Source organism: Arachis ipaensis, chromosome B8 (assembly GCF_059453495.1).
Source record: "Arachis ipaensis isolate K30076 ecotype BB chromosome B8, ASM5945349v1, whole genome shotgun sequence".
In the NCBI taxonomy this organism is placed as follows: domain Eukaryota; kingdom Viridiplantae; phylum Streptophyta; class Magnoliopsida; order Fabales; family Fabaceae; genus Arachis; species Arachis ipaensis.
Genome location: NC_142443.1, coordinates 121,638,257 through 121,661,413, shown reverse-complemented (window position 1 = coordinate 121,661,413; position 23,157 = coordinate 121,638,257). Strand labels below are relative to the sequence as shown.

General features: G+C 39.2%; 2 protein-coding genes across 6 annotated transcripts; one reads left to right on the top strand and one right to left on the bottom strand.

Annotated features, from left to right (window-relative positions):
• Nucleotides 1–75: 75 nt before the first annotated feature.
• Nucleotides 76–8,652, bottom strand: LOC107612909 (CRM-domain containing factor CFM3A, chloroplastic/mitochondrial). 5 transcript variants are annotated; one of them, XM_088496571.1, is made up of 12 exons: nt 8,416–8,652; nt 8,149–8,313; nt 4,658–5,965; nt 3,538–4,072; nt 3,316–3,446; nt 2,403–2,753; nt 1,810–1,966; nt 1,312–1,604; nt 1,080–1,139; nt 887–976; nt 687–815; nt 76–313 (listed from the first exon to the last, which is right to left on the bottom strand). In XM_088496571.1, exons 3-11 carry the CDS (start codon nt 5,597–5,599, stop codon nt 690–692), a joined length of 2,685 nt encoding a protein of 894 aa, XP_088352697.1. In that variant the 5' UTR covers nt 5,600–5,965; nt 8,149–8,313; nt 8,416–8,652; the 3' UTR covers nt 76–313; nt 687–689. The 5 variants fall into 5 exon arrangements, 4 of the variants coding, with proteins under 4 accessions (XP_088352697.1, XP_020965359.1, XP_020965357.1 ...); XM_021109700.2 differs by lacking the exon at nt 76–313 and having other exon boundaries at nt 434–815; nt 3,538–3,807; nt 3,916–4,072; XR_001613873.3 differs by lacking the exon at nt 76–313 and having other exon boundaries at nt 434–815; nt 1,312–1,600.
• A 5,461-nt stretch (nt 8,653–14,113) lies between these two features.
• On the top strand, nt 14,114–17,910 carry LOC148549453 (uncharacterized). Its single transcript, XM_088495747.1, has 3 exons — nt 14,114–14,647; nt 16,324–17,639; nt 17,745–17,910. The coding sequence occupies exons 1-3, from the start codon at nt 14,114–14,116 to the stop codon at nt 17,908–17,910; spliced, it is 2,016 nt and encodes a 671-aa protein (XP_088351873.1).
• The last annotated feature ends 5,247 nt before the right edge of the window (nt 17,911–23,157 follow it).

The window sequence follows — 23,157 nt, the reverse complement described above, 5'->3', positions numbered from 1 at the left end:
TCTTGACTTTTATAAGCATTTCTCTATTTTCTTCTTAACTTGAATGAGATCACTTTGTAAGGTGAATCAAGATTCCTAAATTTCTCAATTGTTGTTGAGAAACATGTATTTCAACTTTTAGTACATCTTTGAAAGGCTAAATTTTTCTTAGTAAACGCCCAAAATTACTTTCTTCATAAATGAATGCTATGTACCCAATTTCTACTTGACACTTAAACATATTAACAAAATACCAAAAATAAATTAAGGCATTACATACTCCAGGAGCAGCTTCAGCATGCAGAAAACATTACTTGATCCACACCTTATACATCTTAACAATCACAATAAAAGGCAAAAAAAATGAAACTCATTACTATAGATGCTGCATCAGCATGTAGAAAACATAAGGTAGCTAATAATATAGATGCATGCAAAAAAAAAAAAAAGGATCTATTAACTAATTCAACTCAGAGCGCTCCATTATGAACAAAAAGTACGTACATACAATTTTCAATAATTCTTTGTCTAATTCGATTCTTATCATGACTGCATAACATGTCCTTTGACACACATGGCACTAAGTCTTTTCTTTAGTGGCTTGATCAGAAAGAGTTATTATGTTTATCCACATTCAGCATGTGTTCAATGTATACTGTTCCATAAATGGTAGAAATAGTCTTAAGAGTTCAGACATGTCCTTTTACCTTTTAACTTTGTGATGCAAATTTCTCAGTTGAAGTATACAAATTATTATCACTTTCATTGTCTTCACCGTCGCTTTCACTGTTATAGGTCTCAAGATATGCCTCATCTCCTTCCTCGCCATCTTCCACCTATATATAAATAACATATTAACCAAAATTAAAAATTAAAAATAAAACAAGGTTGAGAGAGAGAGAGAGACCTCGGAGTCATCATCATTGCTAGCATAAGCAGATTCTAATTTGTCATACAATTCTTCATCTCCATGGTCCTTTACAGTCTCCACTTGTTTCTATCAAAAGTGAAATAAGCAAAATATGAGTACAGTCTGCTTCCCATAATACAATTTTGCTTGCAATATGCTAAAGATATAAGATCAGAAGGTAGGTACATACTATTTCAGATCTTATCTTCTCCACTTTCTTTTGCAGATTTGAAATATGCTTCAAGAGAGCCTGTTATCAGTGGAAAAGGGAAATTAAAAAAGAGCATGCATTGTACTAGTAAGCACAATACTAGAAGAAAATTAGGATAAATGATCAATTAATTAGAGAGACCTACAAGTGTTTTTGGATTTTGCAAGAAGATTGATATCAGATATCACGAAACAAAAGTTTGTATAAATACCTCACGTCGTTGGAGCTCAATTGACCGTGCCAGAGCCTTTCTCTTTGTTAAAAGATTCTTTGGTCTTAAAGTTAAAGGTCGCTGGTAGTCCTTTCCCCGGTAAACAACTATAGCATATCCTTTTGAAACTTTGTCAACCGAAACTAAAATGCCTCCACTCTCGGCTTCGAGTGCCAATGCAACCTTTTTCACTTGATCAAAGGTTTTAGCCTTCACAATTATCTTAACCAGTTCCCTATATTTCCAGTGCAGGTGCATGTTCTCAATGGTACCATCAAAAACTCCACGTCTACCTGACACCAAAAATCAGGTTCCTATAAAACAAATTTGAATCAAATTTGTTTTATGGATAAGCATCATGTGCAGTTTTAATCAAATTTACTATCCCACCCTTACTCTCTAACCAAGGACACCCTGATTTCTTCCTTCCACCCTTTGCTAAAGGTGAAATGAACCAAAATGGTCCTGAAATAAATTGACAATTTTATATGCTCTTACCAAGAAGTAAGAAGGCTTTCATCCGCAATCCTAATTTGCGAAACATAAACCTCTCTTCGTCAGTTATGCTTTCAGGGTCTGATTTGGGTTCCGATGGCATCAAAGATGACTCCACTTTCATCAAGGCTCGTTCAGCTCTCATTACCTTTCTTTCAGCCTGGTATAAGTGAAAATCCCAGGATCAATCACAATTATATATATGCCAAGTTGGAAAATAATCTTAGAGTGGAGTTAGGTCATCGAAGAAGACAACAAGAATGTAAAAAGCTCCAAAGCACTTACACATCAAACATAATATCTATAACCATTGGTGATAAGGCCTTATTTAGAGTCATACTAAGCACGTTTGGAAATTAAACAAGCTTAGCGGTTATAAAAAGTGCTTAAACTTGTTGATAATGTATGGATTTGTGTCAGGTGCAAAATAAGTAATAAATATTTTTTTCTCCTTGTAAACTTGGTCTATTGCCTTCATTATTCATTGCTTTACTGCCTTTAAGAAAACCCTTAGGGAACTATCATTTTTCTCAATCATGAAAGTGACTTAACATGAAATCCATTAGCAAGTTGATAAGAGATTTCTATTCACTTACCAGAAACAGATTCCGTTCTAACTTGTTAACGACTTTGGTATGTCGTCGTAGTTCTACTTCTCTCATTATTTTTTGTTTGTGATGTTCGTCCAAGGTCTTTCGCCACTTTGCATCAGCATCCAAAGTTTCACCAAGGGTCCCAGCCTCTGCAGATATCTCTGAATTATTAATTGTTGGTAAGATCAAAGATGACGCTCTCAATCTTGCTTGTTCTTCCTCATCTTGCATTGCTTTTGCCATTCTTTCCCTCTCCTTCAAGGCTTGTGTGACTTTTGCTGACAAAAAATTCTTTCCCCGATAAAAGACCAAGAAATATTTATTCCTCGAGAGCAGTACACCACCTGTCAATTTCTGGGGGAAAAAAAAGTAATAATTTATCAACAGCATATAACAGGCAACCATTTATTATTATTTCAGTATTTGTCTAACTAGATTCGTTGATGCATGTAAAGTCCATCCAACACTAATCTAAATGCAACTTGCAAGGCCATCTGACTAACTTCTATATATTAATATACAGTTAGTTCATAATTTTACATTCTAACTTATTAAATATCTATATTTTTCCAAAATCCCTTTATAATGTGATAACTTCAAAATAACTTGATATCACTTAAACTTGTTAGAGATACAAATCCAGCGCCAGACTTCCACCTATAAGAGTTGAATCCCTCAAGTGTTACAAACATAAGTTGTGGAGCAGTCTCGACCCCTTAAAGACATTTCATGTCTACTAAAGGAAGCTGCCATTAGCAAAAATTATGGGGAAAAAACAGTATATTTTTTTAACATGGGAAAAGTTTTTTCATTATGAAATGGCATTTGTAATAAAAATAACATTGAAGAAAAAATTGGAGGAAAGTCAATATTTTTACAAGTGGAACTGGAAAAGACATGATTTATCATTTATCACCTTGATATCTTCTGCCATTCTCTCGCTTGTAGTTAGTGGCACACCGCGTTTGAGTGCCACCTTTGCAATAGAACTTTTTTCCCATAATTTAATCATGGCTGTAGCTAACCCTTGAAGTTGTCTGTTTCTGCCTATACACAATGATTAATTTATAATCAGCACGAAACTATATACACAATGATTAATTTATACTTCACATGCACAAGAGAATTAATTGCTAACCTAATGCAAAATGTGGAGGAAGGGTCCTTGCAATCCTTCGTAGAGAAGTTGCCTCTGTTTGACCAAGCGAGGGTCTCACTCCAAAGGGAAGAACTCTGAAGGGAGGCTCATAACCAGGAACAGTTTCCGGAAGCATATCTGCATCAACTGGCAACAGCTCACTCCCAGGCCAATCTGTGTATCTAGGGCCTAGAGTATCCAAAAATTTGCCTACTTCATCTTCGTAAGTAACTTCTGGAAGCAAATTTTTTTCCTTTTGGTCATCAGTAGCTTCCATTTTTTCCAAATGTGAAATTGTCCCAAAATTAGAAGCAATGTCAGAATGCTTTTCCAATGAACGATGAGGTGGTGCTGGTAGAGACTTAAAAGAATTCTCACTTTTCCCATATATCTGTTTGTTCTGTTGCACTGAAGAACTCCCTCTTTTCCTATATATCCACTTGTTCTGTTGTATTGAAGGAGCTTCATAGCTCACACCCCTGTACAAGGAAACAGAGTTGCCAGACCTCCAAACCACGAGACCACCAGTTTTTCTCTGAACGCGACTTTAAAATAATCAAGAATAAGAATAAGGCGATGACCAATGAAGAATATATCCACACCCCAAAAATATAAAAGAAAAGAAAACACAAACAAAACAACAGCAGTCAGAAGAAGCAAGTTGAACATGTAATCATAGAGCATTCAACATTCAAACAAATCCCTAAGGATAATTGGGATTATTCTAACAAGAGATGTGGTTGATCAAGAAATGTATCCAAATCCAAAAGAGAGGAAGTATTCTCTCGAATTCTAGAAAATGTCACAAGAATTCATCACTATATGAAAAAATTTGTGAAAAAGAAATATCATGTTTTACATCAAAACCTTTTAAGAATATCAAAACATGTCATAAGAACAGATTTGACCTTGGATGTCCAACTATAACACCAAGAAAGGGAAGGTGTCTATAGAATGCTATTCAATTCATCTAAGACAAGTTTACCTATGCTTCACAAAGACACTGTTACCTTCAATACACTATTGCATTTGAATCTAATTATCATTGTAAATTATGAATGAAGCTAAACTAAACATAGAAGACCTATATATGAAACTAAGCTAAAGGTAGAAGGCAAACCTCCAGTAGCTCATGCATCCTCTTCATGTTAAGTGCAGCTTCCCCTTCGAATTTCAGCCTAACAATCTCCGAATCCTTCCACCTCTCATGAATCTTGTCCACAAGACCTTGAGTAACCCCACCACCTCCAACTCTGGTCTTATGCTTCTTCTCGAAAGTCAAGTGCCTCAGCCTCCTCAATTCCGACTCTGGAAGAGTCAGTTCTGCAAGAGAAGTTTTACTTTCCCTCCTTCGATTATACCTCTCTTCTTCTTCTTCTTCTTTCTCTTTATCCATTGGCTTCTCCCATGGAAACCTCACCTCCCTATCACTCACAAAGTTTCCAATTCCAAATGGAGACTCTGGTGAAAACCTGCCTCGTGTATTGGGCAATAGCCCTTCCTCCACGTAAAATATATCCTCCACAGATCCTTTTTTTATTACCCTCTCCTCCCTTCTATCTTGCTTCTCAATCTTATCATCATCAACATACCCAAATTTCTTCAATTTCCCCACAATCTTATCCATAGTACTACCACCACTGCTTCCATCACCTCCTCTATCATCATAATCATAATCATCATCAGAACTCACAAAACCAGATTTTGATGAATGCCCATTTCCAGAACCTTGATAATCCAAAAGAGCACATGGCTGTTTTGGACGAGTGTACTTGCTAGGCTCGTTCCAATGTTTCAACCAACTATCACTACACAAACCCTTACATTGAAATATTATATTATTTTTCACGCCAAAAAGACTAGAATTCCTAGAGGGTATTGTTCCATTAATTGAATGGCACAAGACCCAGTTCCGTGTTGAGCAGAAAGTGAGCTTATCAGAGCAGTGAATTGAAGAAAAAGAATAAGAAGAGTACCTGAAGAAGCAAAGAGTGTGGAGCTTGGGGGTAGTGTTGAAGGAATCAAAGAAATGGTGAAGATTGCAAGTGGGAACAAGAGCCATCACATAAAAATGGTGGAAAAATAAAACAAAGTTGAATGTTAATGTGATGGTGGTGGCGGTGGGGAAAGAGCATAGAGTGGCAGTGGAAATAGCTTTAGCTTCTTGAGCTTGTTGTTAATAGTTACCAACGTAAACTTATCATCATGGTTTTCATCCACGAGACAAATATCTCTTGGTTCGATTTTTTAAGAAAAAATTATCCGATCTAATTTTATATGAATTTTTCGGTTTAGTTTGGTTCGATTTTTTAACTAAGACCAATCAAACCAAACCAATTTTGATTTTTCAATTTTTCAATTAATTCAAAAAAAGTAACCTTCTGCTCCTCCTGTGTCGCCAAAGTGAGTGTTGTCACTTGAACTGAAACTGCATAATTATCATAATTCACAAAAAAAATTAGCACCAATTAATTAGAATTTACAATCTAATAATCAAAACTAACCCACAAATTAGTAATAACCACTAACCACTAAATTTGCAAACAGAATTACAGCGCTAATTACTAAACTTACAAACAAACAAACTAAGAAATCAAACTGCAGTAACAAATTAAAAACAGAACAAAAACAGAATTTGGAACTTCAAACCAAACCAATTTTGATTTTTCAGTTTTTCAATTAATTCAAAAAAAGTAACGTATTGCTCCTTCTATGTCGCCAAAGTGAGTGTTGTCACTTGAACTAAAACTGCATAATTATCATAATTCACAAAAAAAATTAGCACCAATCAAGGTTGCGAGAACTGGTGAAGCAACTGGTTCAGTGGTTTAATGGTTCAACCGGAGTTCAACAGGTTTAATTAAATATTAAATAACATTATTCAAAATTCAATATATAATTTTAAATATTTAAATTCAATAATTTCTAACCTAATAAAATTCAAAACACATAATAAATTGTCCATAATTTATCAATAAAAATTCACAAACAACTTCAAACATCAAAGTCTATAACTAAAGTAGATCAAAACACATAAATAACAAACACATAATGTTCTACCACCAAAAGAAACAACAACTAAACAAACACTAATCATAAAAAATCATAATCATCATTAAGTGCTTCAAGATCTTTAATATACAGTCAACAAAAATTGTTCCATCAATAAAATTAACTCGGTCAGAAAATCAGAAAACCAGCATCATCGTTATGGCAGAAAATAACAACTCAGAATAATAAAAAATTAACAAATCAGTAGTTCAATATTATTAACTCATCAGCAATAACATTGGCAACTCATTATAATAAAAAATTCAATTAGTATCAAATCTCTCAAAAAAATTCAACACTTTCATATTGTTAAACATCTTAAACCCATCTTGTTTCCCTTCAACTCCATTATTACTGTTACTTAATTTACTATTATATTAACAACCAGCAATAAACATCACAAATCTGATTATCAATTTTATTTTATCAGCAATCAAATGAACAATATCACAAAATCAGATTACAAAATTATTTTAGTTTAACCTATGATTTTAGAAATAAAATAAATAAAATCATAAAAAAAGGTGGGAAAAACGGGTAAAGAACAGAAGCACAACCGTAGCAAAGAGATGAGCAAAACGGCGACATCACTCGAAGAAGCAAGCAGAACCGAAGAAGCAAGCAGACGTCACTCGCGGTGGAGAATGGCTAGGCGAGCAGAGGCGACGACGGAGCAGCCCTTCGCGGCAGCGACGCCAACAGCTCCAAGCATGCCTTCGTGCAACGTTGAGGAGAAGAGGAGCGAGGAGAAACGAGCAGACCCAACACTAATAATCTAATAATCAAAACTAACCAAGGTTCTGATAACCGGATCGGTCATCTAATCGCTCTAGTCATTGATTCACTAATTTACTGGTCTAACCAGTCCAATCAAAAAAACCGTTTTAGAATAAAATAATAAATAAATTATAGAACTAACTCTCATCAACACAGTAAAAAACAATCAATAAATCATCAGAGACTACTCACAAAAACTCTAATATTATGAGAATCACCGATAGTCTGAAATCAACCTATTATACATCAATCTCCAAAAGATGCACCATCAAGTTTTTAACATAGTTTTCATAAGGTTAACACAAAAATTAACATGCTTTAACAAAGATTAACAAAGTTTTCAACCAAATTTTAACAAGCTCAGCACAATAATTAACAACAAAATCAAGAAACTTTAAGACAAAAAAAAAAAAGTTACGAATCAGCAAGAACAAGCCAGTAATCAATTTATTAGTATCAAAATAAGCCAGTTACAGGGTTAATCAGTCAAGAACAGGCCAGAACGAGCCAGAGTAGTGAGCAAAGCCAATCAACCAAGAACAAGCACTAAGCACTGACAGAGCATCCAATTAACTCAAGCACAAAGTAAAAAAAAAAAATAGCAACACATTACTTAATCAATAATCATCAATCAATGAAAGCACAAAACACCAGCAGTGAGCATTAAAAAACGCCGATAACTGACCATCGAAGAACAAGCATGAAGAGGGTTTGATTTCTGAACAGACAATAAAAGAAACACGAAGAACAAGCACTAGATTGGAATGGAGCGAAGTAGCGTACGCCGATAGCACGAAGACGGAAGTTCTTGAGTGCAACGGAGGCGGCAACAGCAGTCTCTCACTCAGACAGACGGCGACAAGATTGGAATGGAGAAAGGTTTTTTCCTTGGTTGAGCTTCTGCTCTCTGAACTCGAAGGAAGCAGATTGGAATGGTGAAGGGTTTTTCTTCAATAAAATCACAAAACATTCAATAATCAATCATCCTGTGATTTGATTTCCGAACAGATCATTAAAAAAAATGAAGAACAGGTGACCGTGAGCACTGACCTTCGGTCTGAGACGGCGAGCAGAGTCAGCAGACGAAGACGACGGCTAGCATGACGGTAAGAAGACGAAGACGACGGACGCTCGAGGAAGAAACAGCGTGCCTGCGACTGGTGAGTCTGAGAGCGAACAGGGGTCGGTGCGACGGACGGGGCGGCAGCAATAGAGGCACAAGGCGGTGGTGGAGGCTAGGCTTGCGGGCAGCAGTTCGTTGTTGTTGCTATCTGAAATCTGAATTCTGAAGGAAGGGGTTGGGCACAAGGCTAAGTGCATGTTTGGGTGCCATTATTTTGTTAAAAAAAGATCTTTTTTCAATGAAAAAAGATCTTTTTTTTATTTTTTAACGTGTTTGGCAAATTTCTAGTAGTAAAAGTAAAAGCACTAGTAAAATCAAAAAAAGATCTTTTTTGAGAAGCTGTAATTTACATCTTTTTTTAAAAGATCTTTTTTCCTTAAAAAAAAGATGTTTTTCATGTAATAAATAAACAAAAAAGTACTTTTATATTGTTATACCCAAACATAATTGATAGATAAAAAGATCTTTTTACATGAGATATCCAAACATAAAATTACTTTTACTTTTCTATAAGATCTTTTAAAAAAAGATAACTCGAAAAAAGATCTTTTTTTAAAAGCTCACCCAAACAAGCCCTAAGGGTTGGCATCGCGCTCTGTTTTTTCACGAAACGGCGTCGGGTCACTGAAACCGGACGGTTCTGGTTCCGGTTCGACCGGCCGGTTCCTGTCCGGTTCAATGACTCACATCCGGTTTTTAATTGAACAATTTTAGACAATAAACCAACCGTTGAAGCTGTTGGTTCACAATCGGATCAGCCCGACCAGCTGGTCCAATCCAATTTTCAAAACCATTTGTCCAAGCCTCAGCTGCATTATTATTATTTAAACATGAAAAACAAAAGAGAAAATCTCTACGTGTTTTGCGATTACAAGCTTTACAAGTATGAAGAAAACAAAATCTATTAAACGCGCTGCTTATGTTACGTGCCTCTTTAACAGACTTTTAAATCAATTCAAATCAATTAACGCGCAAATATATAACTTCCATTTTTCAAAAAATTTCGTTTCTTTTTTCGAGTTTCTTGCCAAATTTGTTGGATTTTCTTCGTGCATTCTCTCTTTGCCTTTTCATTCGTTGTTTTACCTGAGTTTATCACTGGTTTCTTCTTCGTCATTTACGTACATTTTCTCTCTCTATATTCTTGCTTTGTTTTTTTTTCGATTTTCATGGTTTCTGAAATCAAACTTTGAAACCGTTTTGAAGATAATGGAACTTCAGAAATACACCCAAACGATTACAGAAATACACCCAAACGGTTACAGAAAGGAATACAGAAATACACCCAAATGGTTATAGAAATACACCCAAAGGATTACAGAAATACACCCAAAAAATTTAAAAAATACACCCAAAACATGGGGGGAGACAGTATATTTCTTCTTGAGATCTTTTAATGTTTTGCTGGTTAAGGATGAGGCACATGGCAGAGACAATCTAGAAAAAAACCTAGAAGAACAGTAAAACAGTACCTTGAATAATGGTTCTTCGTTTTTCTGGTGATTTTTTATGGAGATTTGTATCTTTTCTTCTTGATTTCTTCTACTCTTCGCGAGGAGTTGGAACGTTTCTGCAGAATCGTAGTTTGTTTCAAATGTCGCTTGAATCTTGAAGGTTTGCGTTTTGATTTCGGAAGAAGAGGAATAGTGAACGTGTTGTGGAAGGGTGATTAAGGCCCGTGCGTTGGACGCTCGATTCTAAAAGAGTGGTGCGCGTGTTTTTTTTCTTGGACTTGGACCAACTTGTATAGCTTGTAAGCCAAAAAGGCTTGTATGTATGGCAGGCCTGTAAACAAAAATGCTTACACATAGTTGTAAGATCGGTGAACCGGTAGTATGGCCCATTTGGTTGAAAGCCTGGACTAATGACGCAATTAAACCACCAAGAATCGGATAGTTTGTAGGGCTGCACATGGATTGGATAATATCCGCATATCTGCGGTAATTATTTGCATCTGATCCGAATTTTGCGGATATTATCCGATCCGCACTATGGTAGGATTGGATCGCAAATTTGCTAGTGATATTCGCGGATCCAATTCGATCCGATCCGTGAACCGGACGAAGGTTCGAACTCATGTCTTCTGTGTTCTGTCTACATTCCAACATATCATGCCACCATGCTATTTGTTCCTTTGGTGTAATATATGTTAATTATTATATATATTATATACATATTTACATTTACGTATTAAAATGTTAATGAAGATATTTATTTTAAATTTTTTAGAGTAAATTGATAATTAGGCCTTTAAGGATTTCGACTTAGAATTTGATACGGCCGTTACAAATCCGATATTATAATTCGGCATTATATACAATAACTCGGCATTATGCACTATAACTCGGCACTTTACGTTATAACTCGGCGTTATACGTTACAATCAGACTCAACGAACTACATCCTGGAATAAAAATGTCCGACCAAACATTATCACTTATTAAAACCTATTAATTGCTCTTCAATTCAGATGATCAATAGAAACGTAATCGACCTATTTTATCTCACCTATAAAGGTATGATATTTTATCTTCAAAGGATACATTGAATTCTCAATACTAACTTAAGCTTCGGAGTGCCTTTGCAGGTACACTCCCCCCTGTTTCTTGCTCAAAGCTCTACGCGATTGGACACCCTCTTGGAGTAAAGCTCGGATTAACAGCTCGGGGTCGACTCCCAGAGACTGAGATCTCCCTCCAGGTATCCATACAAGAATATGATTAATTAGTCGTTGAAGAAAAAAATATTAATTAGGTCTTCTACGATAATAAACAGTGAACATGTATATCCTTGTATTAATAGATAGTGCAAAACAAAACGAAATTATTCATGTATTTCGTTATCTATAATGATGCATGTCTTGTTGTTGTCATATAAGCATAGAAACGATGTAGTTTTGGATAATGAAGTATTCATTATCTTTTGAATTTTTTCATATGACATTTATCAACTGCTCTCTATTTATTACAAATCCTATTAAAACAGGTAAAATTTTGCTCCAAAAATTATTATCTACATAATAATCTTTCATAGATACCTCACAGTAGTTAACGGTATATATAAGCATCATCGTTAAATTTTACATGATAAATTGATAGAGGGACATAACATATCCACTATCTACTCGTAGAAGTCTAAATTAATACTTTAATTTTTTTAAGGGTTAATTAATCTGAAGTAGAAAACTTCAAGGACCTAATTATTATTTTACTCAATTTTTTATTATTTTTATTTACATAATACTATTTTTACCAATTTAACTAGTCATTTAACCGATTCAATCACTAGTTCGATTCTAACAACTATGCACTTACATGATGTGCATTGGACTTGGTTAATGTATGTATTTTATTGTAACTTCAGCATTTAGTCCAATTCATTGATAAAGTCATATATTTAATTTAATTCACACTAAAAGTAATATATATAAAAATAATAAAAAATCTAAATAAATTATAGAGTAATTACTCAAATCAGAGTCCAAAGATTTTAGAATCAGACATTCTAATCCTCAAGAAAAATTAATCCATAGATCAATCCCCAAGATTTTATTCCGGCAGATAAATCAGTCCCCAGTTCATTTTTCGGCAGAGTAATTATCTAGTTCAGTCCCCAAAAATTTTAAAAACGGACATTTTAGTCCCCAAGAAAAACTAATGTATAGATCAATCCCAATGTTTTTCTCTGTTAGGCATAATAGTCCTCCATCAAAAAATAAAATAAAATAAAATAATTATTATTATTAATTGCATAATAATATTGTACTGTATTTTTTGGACAAAAATGATAAATTTATTCATTAAATTATTATTATTATTATTATTATTATTATTATTATTATTATTATTATTATTATTATTATTATTATTATTATTATTATTATTGATATAATAATAATAATAATAATAATAATAATAAATTTATTAGAGATTATTTTACAAGAAATTCAAAGTTAAAACCATTTGATATTTTTGTATTTAATATAATCAAAAGATGTCCTATGTAAAAAAAAATATATGTTTGTATTAAAAAATATGTATTGAAAGAAAATATTTTAATTTGGATTTATATTAAATACATATTTTTTTAATACAAACATGTTTTTTAAAATAGTACATCTTTTGATTATATTAAATACAAAAATATCAAATGCTTTTAACTTTGAATTTCTTGTAAAATAATCTCTAATAATTTTATTGATTATTATTATTATTATTATTATTATTATTATTATTATTATTATTATTATTATTATTATTATTATTATTATTATTATTATTATTATTATTATTATTATTATTAATTACATAATAATATTGTACCATAATTTTTTGTATTTTCTAGATAAAAATAATGATAAATTTATTCATTAGATTCTTATATATGTATTTATATATATATAGTCACTCAATAATAATAATAATAATAATAATAATAATAATAATAATAATAATAATAATAATAATAATAATAAATAAATAAAATTATTAGAGATTATTTTATAAGAAATTCAAGGTTAAAATCATTTGATATTTTTGTATTTAATATAATCAAAAGATATACTATTTTAAAAAATATGTTTGTATTAAAAAAATAAATATAAATTAAAATATTTTCTTTTAATACATATTTTTTAAAACAAACATATTTTTTTACATAGCACATGTTTTAATTATATTTGTTACGGATCCGGTCTACGGATCCATGACCCGGTCCACGGATCCATGACCCGGGATTAAACCCAAACCCGGTTACCCGGGTCCTACCCGCCTCGCTCTTCTAGAGGGCTCGAAGCCGGCCCTCTAGAATTCCCAACCGACTTTCAAATTCAAACGTCTTCCTTATCTTAGCCAAACAAGATAAGATAAGACAACTACCATCACCTATAAATAGAGGACACAGGTCCCTCCAGGTATTCATTCATTCCTCACACCTTCTACCTCTTAGATCCATTCTGACTTGAGCGTCGGAGTGTCCTTGCAGGTACCATCCCCCATTGCTCCAGTCAAGTGATCCGGCATCTGCCTCAACCCGCAAGTTCTCGATCCATCTCTCAACCCGTACCAGAGACATCTTGTACATTGGCGCCGTCTGTGGGGAACTTGCACCGACTAAGCCGGAATGGGGGACGTACTCGAAGAAACCTCCTCAAGCCGGGATGACTCTCGAACAAAGAATCCGACCCCAGAACACCAGGAGGTCGCAAACCAAGGAAGGATAGCAAGTACCATCCACCACACACAGAATAAGGAAAATGATCACATCGTCACGGAACCGTGACACCCTGAGAAAACGGGGGACAAAGCGGCACAAATCATCCAAGATCTCTGCCTCCGAGTCCAGGAACTCGAAGGCAGATTGGCCGCTAAGGAAAGATACAATAACGAACACAGGATCCATGCAACTTCCAGATCAAAATCTCGCCACGGCAGATCGCCAACTCGACGACACGATAGGAGAGACGATCGCAGCACCTCGCGCGACCACAGGCGAGAAAAATCGCAAGAACCGCGATACAGCAAAAGGCACAACCGCAGCGCTTCCCGAGATCTGAGTCGTCAGCACGACTCGGACGAAGATCGGCAACACCGAGAAACCAAGCGCACAAGAAACGACCACACAATAATGGGAGCCACACCTTTCACGGAAAGGATTTTGAAAGCAAAACTCCCCAAAGGTTTCGATAAACCCACTGACATGAAGTACGACGGAACTAAAGATCCCCAAGAACATCTAACGGCCTTCGAGGCCAGGATGAACCTAGAAGGAGCGGTCGACGCAGTCCGATACAGGGCCTTCCCAGTGACCCTAGCCGGGCCAGCAATCAAATGGTTCAACGCCCTCCCAAACGGATCCATAGCTGGTTTCCACGACATCACACGAAAATTCATGGCCCAGTTCACGACCAGAATCACTAAAGCTAAACATCCCATCAACTTGCTAGGGGTCACACAAAAACAGGACGAATCCACAAGGAAATACCTCGACCGCTTCAACGACGAATGCCTAACGGTCGACGGGCTCACGGATTCAGTCGCAAGCCTTTGCTTAACCAACGGGCTCATGAACGAAGACTTCCGCAAACACCTCACCACCAAACCCGTGTGGACCATGCACGAGATCCAAAACGTCGCCAAAGACTACATAAATGACGAAGAGGTCAGCCAGGTCGTTGCTGCCAATAAACGGCAACACAACCACACCCAACACAGCAACCCGACACCACGACATAACCCACCACCAAGAGAAAATCAAAGAGACCACCCCAAACTAACAAACACAAACCGACCACCAAGAATCGGCAAATTCTCTAATTACACGCCCCTGACAACACCAATTACCGAGATATACCACCAGATTGCAGATCAAGGCATCATTCCAAAAGTGAAGAACTGAAGATTGATGGTTTAGAAGTTATAGTAAACTCTCGTTGCAAGTATAGTTACTAAACCAAGTAATCAACCTTTCTTACAAATGTTTTGGTTGTCACAAGTAACAAACCCCTAAATAAATTGATAACCGAAGTATTTAAACCTCGGGTCGTCTTCTCAAGGAACTACAGGGAAGTATATTCTTATTATTGGTTATGAAGATTGTAAATCGGGGTTTTGAAGATGAGGAGCAAGTAATTTGAATTGCAATTGAAATAAGTAAAAGACTGTAAAGTAAATAAATAACTGTAAAATAAACTTTTGGGAAGGTATGAGAAATTAGAAGTCCTATCCTAGTTATCCTTATCAATGATGATGAAGATTGAATCTTAATTCCACTTAGTTAGTCTTTACTTAAAGCAAAGAAAAATCAAGTGACTAATTAGTTAGATCCTCAAATCCTAGTTAATCCCTAAGGAAAGATTGGGATTGTTGAAGTTCAATTCAATTAGTAAAGATAACAATTATCAATCATATTTGAGTTTGATAACTCCTGAGTTACTGATTTCTTAACCAAGACCAAAAGGAGAAAAGTAAATCTATTGGAATAAAAATGTCTTCAGATTGGGAGTAACAATAACATAAATAAAAGAGAGCAATCATAAACTGAAATACCTCAAATAACATTAATTCAAAGAATAATCTGTAACATAGAAGAATTTATAAATTAAATTAGAAAAATAAATAAAAGGAACATTGAACCTGTGATGAAGAAGAAATAATCCTAAATCCTAAAACTAAATCCTAAGAGAGAGGAGAGAACCCCTCTCTCTAAAAACTACATCTACTCCTAAAATTGTGAATTATGAGAGCATGTTCATGTATGGATGCATTTCTCCACTTTATAGCCTCTAATCTGTGTTTTCTGGGCCGCAAACTGGGTCGAAAACAGCCCAGAAATCGCTGGAGAAGAAATCTGCCACGCTGGTTTTTTGCCACCGCGATGCATCCGCGTGAATCACGCGACCGCATCGCCTAGCGTCAGAGAAACTATGGTATATTATATATCAAATCGAAGCTCCGGACGTTAGCTTTCCAACACAACTAGAACCGCGTCATTTGGACCTCTATAGCTAAAGTTATAGCCGTTTGAGTGCGAAGAGGTCAAGCTGGACAACTTAGCAATTTCTCCAACTTCTTGTATTCCTTCCACTTTTGCATGCTTCCTTTCCATCCTCTGAGTCATTCTTGCCCTGTAATCTCTGAAATCACTTAACACACATATCAAGGCATCTAATGATAATAAGAGAGGTTTAAACATAGGGAACTTAAGGCCAAAGAAGCATGTTTTCAATCAAAGCACATAATTAGGAAGGCAAATGTAAAACCATGCAAATAGTATGAATAAGTGGGTAAAGAGTTGATAAAACCACTCAATTGAGCACAAGATAAACCATGAAATAGTGGTTTATCACCGGACAACTCAAAGAAAGAACGGGCAGCAACAAAACCCTTTACTACGACTACCACCGAGGTTACGGGCACAGAACACAAGACTGTTTCGACCTTAAAGACGCCCTCGAACAAGCCATAAGAGACGGCAAGCTCCCAAAGTTCGCCAAAATCATCAGCGAACCAAAACATGCAGAAAGAGACAGGTCACCGGAAAGAGAAGGGCACAACCCAAGAGCGCAAAAACAACCCCCTAGGGAAAGCCCAGAGGAAGACCCAACAATCATAGTAAACGTCATCACAGGCAAAGACATATCGGGCAAGTCAAAATCAACACTGAAAAAAGATCTCAAAGTCATGGCTGTCAGAAATCAAACTCCTACCACCCTGGCTGACAATACGATAACCTTCCTACCTGAGGATTGCCAGCACGGCACCTCGGCTGAAGACGCCCCCTTCATCATCTCGGCAAGGATCGGAACAGGACTAGTACGAAGGATACTGGTGGACACCGGTGCAGACTCAAACATCCTTTTCCGAGGAGCCTTCGACAAACTCAGACTCCACAAAGAAAATCTCCAAACACACCGCAACGGTGTCACGGGACTCGGAGACAACTTCCTCAAACCAGACGGCTCGATCACCCTCCCCATCACCATAGGGACAGGTAACCAAAGGAAGACAATCCTATCCGAATTCGTGGTCCTCAAAGACTCCACAGCCTACAACGTCATTCTCGGAAGAAAAATAATGAATGACTTTTCCGTCGTCATCTTTACCAAATACCTCCTCATGAAGTTCACAACCGAAGACGGCTCCATCGGCACTATCCACGGAGACAGAGAGGTCGCAGCAGAGTGCAACAACACCAGCCTAGCCCTACGGAAGAAATCCCGGGATGCAGCCAGAATATTCCTAGCCGACCTGGACGCTCGACAAGACGGCCAACCCAGGCTAGAGCCAGAAGGCGACATGGAAAAACTACAAATAGGGCCAACCAAAGAGGAATACACCTTCATCAACAGGAACCTCCCATATAATCTTAAAGAGGATCTTTCCCAACTCCTGAAACAAAATAGAGACTTGTTCGCATTTACACCAGCCGACATGCCGGGAATAAACCCCGACCTAATGTCCCACCAGTTAGCCGTGGACCCCAAAGCTAAACCAGTAGCACAAAGGAGACGAAAAATGTCACCAGACCGAGCCGCCGAGGTCAAAAGGCAAGTCAAAGCCCTACTCGAAGCCAACTTCATCAGGGAACTCCCCTACATGACCTGGCTAGCCAATGTCGTGCTGGTGAAGAAATCTAACGGGAAATGGCGAATGTGCGTCGACTACACGGACCTCAACAAAGCCTGTCCAAAAGACGCCTTTCCCCTACCAAACATCGACGGATTAGTAGATGCCGCATCCGGCCATCGATACCTCAGTTTCATGGATGCATACTCCGGCTACAACCAGATACCGATGCATCGACTTGACGAAGAAAAAACAGCATTCATCACCCCAGAGGGGATGTACTGTTACACGGTAATGCCCTTCGGCCTGAAAAACGCCGGAGCCACTTACCAAAGACTCGTCAATAAGATATTCTAGAATCTGTCCGGAAGCAAACTAGAAGTCTACATAGACGACATGCTCACCAAGACTGAGTCAGGCAAACAACTTGTCAGCGACCTTAACCTCATAATGAACACCCTACGGAAACACCAGATGCGACTCAACCCAACAAAATGTGCCTTCGGAATGGAGGCAGAAAAGTTCCTCGACTTTATGATCACGCAATGCGGAGTCGAAGCCAACCCAGAAAAATGTCGTGCCATCCTTGAAATGACAAACCCTAAAAACCTTAACGACATCCAAAAGCTCACCGGACGGCTCACGGCGCTATCCCATTTTCTCGGAGCATCGGCACAAAAAGCAATCCCCTTCTTTAAGTTAATGAAGAAGGGGGCCCCTTTCAACTGGGAGGCAAAATGCGAAGAAGCATTCAAACACTTCAAAAGAGTCCTAGCAGAACCACCGGTTCTCGCTAAACCCCAGACAGGGGGAACCCTGTACCTATACCTCTCTATAACAGAAGAAGCGCTCGCAGCGGCACTCATCCGCGAAAACGAGAGAAAGGAACAAGAACCTATCTACTTCCTAAGCAAAGTCCTACAAGACACGGAAACTCGCTACTCCCGCCTGGAAAAACTAGCCTTCACACTCCTCACGGCCTCCCGACATTTGCGACAATATTTTCAGGCCCATCCCATAACAGTTCGAACCGACCAAGCGGTCAAACAGGTACTACAAAAACCCGACCTAGCGGGAAGGATGCTAGCGTGGTCCATCGAACTATCCCAGTTCCAAATCATGTTCGAACCCCGGTACGCAATCAAAGCACAGGCCATGGCCGACTTTATCACCGAGATGACCCCAAGAAACTCCACCCCCGAATCATGGAAACTACACATTGACGACTCATCGAACGTCACCTCCGGAGGTGCCGGAGTCATTCTCGAAAGTCAGAACGGAGTCGTAATTGAACATTCAGTATGATATGAATTTCCAGTTTCAAATAATCAAGCGGAATATGAGGCCCTCCTGGCAGGCCTAGCCGTGGCCAAAGAAGTTGGAGCAAAGATCCTGGAAATAAATACCGATTCGCTAGTAGTCAGTTCCCAAATTAACGGAGACTACCAAACGCGAGATCCCCTGCTTCAACAATACCTTGCCAAGGTGAACAAACTAAAGGAAGAATTCATTCACATCACCATATGGCACGTTCCCAGAGAACGAAATGCCAGAGCAGACCTCCTCTCCAAGCTAGCCAGCACCAAACCAGGACACGGCAACAAATCGCTAATTCAAGAAGTCGTTAAATCACCGTCCATATCAACAACGGCTAACACTCACCTGACACTCTCCAACCAAGGATCATAGACCTACCCTATCCTGCAATACCTCCTCGACGGAACACTACCTGAAGACCCCAAAGAGGAAAAACGGACAAAGAGGGAAGCCGCCAACTACACGGTTGTCGCAGGACAACTATACAAACGCGGATTCTCGCAACCCCTGCTCAAATGCGTCGAACCCGGGAATACGGAGTACATACTCCGCGAAATCCACGAAGGTTGTTGCGGCCACCACATCGGAGGAAAAACCCTTGCCCAAAAAGTCATCCGGGCCGGATACTTCTGGCCCACGGTTATCCAGGACTCCATGCAGTTAGTAAAAAACTGCGATAAATGCTAAAGGCACGCCAACATCCACCAAGCTGCCCGCACCAGCTCAGCATCATATCGGCAGAGCGGCCATTCGGCACCTGGGGGATCGACCTTGTCGGACCCTTCCCTACGGCACCCGGACAATTCTGATACCTCATCGTCGCCATAGATTACTACACTAAGTGGATCGAGGCCGAACCTCTAGCCTCCATCACGGCAACCCAATGCCAAAAATTCCTCTGGCGGCAGATCATCACCCAATTCGGGATCCCTGAGATCGTCATCTCGGACAATGGAACCCAATTTGCTGACAAAAAGTTCAGAGAATTCCTAAAAGGACTACGTATATCCCACCGCTTCAGCTCGGTAGAACACCCCCAAATAAACGGACAGGTGAAATCCGCAAACAAAGTAATCGTCAAAGGACTCAAGAAGCGGCTCGACGAAGCCAAAGGACTATGGGCCGACGAACTCGGATCGGTCCTATGGTCATACCGAACAACACCCCAAATGACCACAGGAGAAACACATTTCCGATTAACATACGGTGTGGAGGCCGTCATCCCAGTGGAGATTGGAGACCCAAGCCCCAGAAAAACGGTCGGAGGTAACGACGAGGAAGCAGAGCGAGACCTCATCGACGAAGAAAGAAGCATAGCTCATGTCAGAGAGCTAGCCCTAAAACAAAGAATCAGCTTAAGATACACCCATGGCGTCATCAAACGAGAATTCGCACCCGACGACCTCGTCCTACGACGAAATGACATTGGAGCCCCGACCCCAGGGGAAGGAAAACTCACCCCCAATTGGGAAGGACCATACCAAATCAAAGCCACAATCGGAAGGGGAGCATACAAGCTCGAACGACTCAACGGCGATGAAATTCCGAGGACATGGAACGCCGCCAACTTACGATGCTACTACACTTAGACCGACCTCCCCAGGTCACCCCCTTTTCTCTTTGTTTTATGTCTTTTCTTTACCTACCTTCCCCCTTACAATTTTTCAATTTTAAATTTTAAAATTCGCTTAAGTGTCAATTTCGGGTACTCTTTCCCGCCATAGACGGGGGGTTTTAACGAGGCCCAACCATCAATAAAATTCTATTGAGCTATTTTCTATCTTCTTTTTCCTTTTTTAAATGTCCCAAATACAGAACAAGAACATGGCCACAACCGGGGGACCGATCACCCCTCGGGCCCGAAATACGGATATCCACGAAAAACCGACCTCACGACGGTCCCCTCATCCCAAACAAAGGGAACAAATAAACAAAAAACAGAATAGCTTAAAACGGAATACACAAAAAGAGGCCCGAACGGCCCAAAAGTCATTCACCGAAGTTCAAAAACTACGAATCCACGGTTACACGGCCCATGGCCAACCAAACATCCGAAATAAAACAGTTTAAAACAAACTAAAATAACAAAGTTACAATTAAACTATTCAAGGTCAACAATCTGGCCATCACGGACGGCCTTGAAAGCCCCCATCACGGACACATCCACACCCAGAGCCAGCACCGAAGCTTGAGCCCTCATCGTCTCCTTGGTAGCAGCAACAGCTTCCTTCACATCGGCAAGCAACACAGCTTTTTCCTCTTTTAAAACCACAGCCTCCGTTTTCAAGCCGGCCACCTCATCCTTCAACGTACCGACATCCGCCAAGAGCACGGCTACCCGAGACTCGGCATCCGAAGCCTTCCTCCGCTCTTCCCCAAGTTGAGACAAAAGAGAAGTCTCAACCTCGGAAAGGTGAAGGACCTCGGCGCCAGATTCCTCGGATAACTTTACCGCTCGCTCCCTCGTTGACTCGGCATCAGCAAGTAACCCCTTCAACCTCGCCACCTCGGCCTGAGATTGACGAAATTTCTTATCCAGAAGGCCCACCTGAGCCATCACAGGCTCAGCCTTCCGGACAATCACGGCGGAGCGAAGAAGAGATCAATAAAGGGACTTAGCCTGAAAAGTCACATCACACTCACGAAAGAAATCTTTCGTGCCCGGCATGAGGTACTCGTCAATGAAGGCAGGAGCGTCAAACGGCGATCCATCACTGACGGAACCGCACCCTCTCCCTCCACCATATTCTCGCTTTCAACATCCTCCGACCTCTTCTGCTTCCGGGAAGCACCCTCTGGCGACACCACAACGACATCATCATCAGCCTCCACACCCCGACCCGACCCCTCGGTACCACCTTCAGTCAACACGAGATCCTCAGAAACGGTTCTCGTACCATCAGTGGGTCGCGAGTTCGGAGTGGAAGGAGTACCGCCAGAAGAAGTCCCCTAAGACAATTGAGCCTTCAACCGGGCAAGAGTCGTCAAACCTCCAGCCATCTCAACTGCGAAATAATAAGAAGCATAAGTACCAAACTCGGAACCTCCAAAAAAAAAATCACACACCAACATAAGTCCGACAAGTAATCGGGTCCCCCATCACATCCCTGGGGTTCAGAGGGCGCTCCCCAAACAACTGCCATAACACGAGGGCAACATCCCGCTCTTCCGCAGTCAAAAAATCCTGCGACACCCGAGTAAGAACAGACGGCCCCGCCCTAAAATTCCAGTATGTGGGGAACCGCCTCTCACCCTCCAAAGTCAACCAGAACGGATGATGCCCCCTTGCAGGACGAACTTTAAAATATCCACTCTTAAACCCGTGAAAAGAATCTTCATACAACCCGAAGACCCGGCGATGAGGCTGAGCTCTAAAAGACATATATCCCTTCTTGTGCTTTTCCTCCTTGGTCGGAAGGGTACACAAAAAGAGGAAAAGGAAGACGTTCACCGAGGCAGGGAGCTCCAGAAATTCACAAACAAACTCGAAAGACCGTATCATCGCCCAGCTATTCGGATGCAGTTGGGACGGCGCCACGGAGCACCGGCTGAACAACTGCTGAACAAATGGGGAAAAGGGGAGCCGAACACCAAGTCGGGTAAACATCGCCTCGTACACCCACATCCAGTCCGGAACGGTCGGGGAGTCGAGGTTGGTATAGCAAACCCTCTCGTCAATCCCAGAGAGTGAAAGCTCGTAGTGGCATTCGGCGTCGCCACCCCCACAAACAGCCCCCTGATCACGGAGCCGCTGGAGGTCCGCCTCCGTCATCCGCGACGGCGTCCCCCATACATCACTAGTAACCCAAGAAAAAAGGTCAGGGACACCCCCCGCAGGGGCCACTGGAGCCCTCACACCTAGGGGTGGAAAAAGGCCAGGCGGCCTGCCAGGGGCCTGCAGCCTGGCCTGTGTTTGGCCTGGCCTGTTATAAAATAGGTACAGGCCCAGGCTCTTTTAAAAGCCTTAATACATTAATAGGCCAGGCCCAGGCTCACTAATTAGCCTTATAGGCCTGTCAGGCCTGCCTAGGCCTATTAAAATATAATTAAATATATAAATAATTATTTATTATTAATAAAATTATGAGATATTTTAAATTTATTATATTTTATTATAAATATTTTTGTATATTTTAAATATGTTAAAAGTTTAAAATTTTTTACAAATATTAAATATATGACATATTACATATAACTATTTTTATTAAAAAATAAATTTTTTAAATAATATTTTTATTTTTGTAAAAAAAAATTAGCAGGCCTTTTAACAGGCTTCAGGCCAGGCCA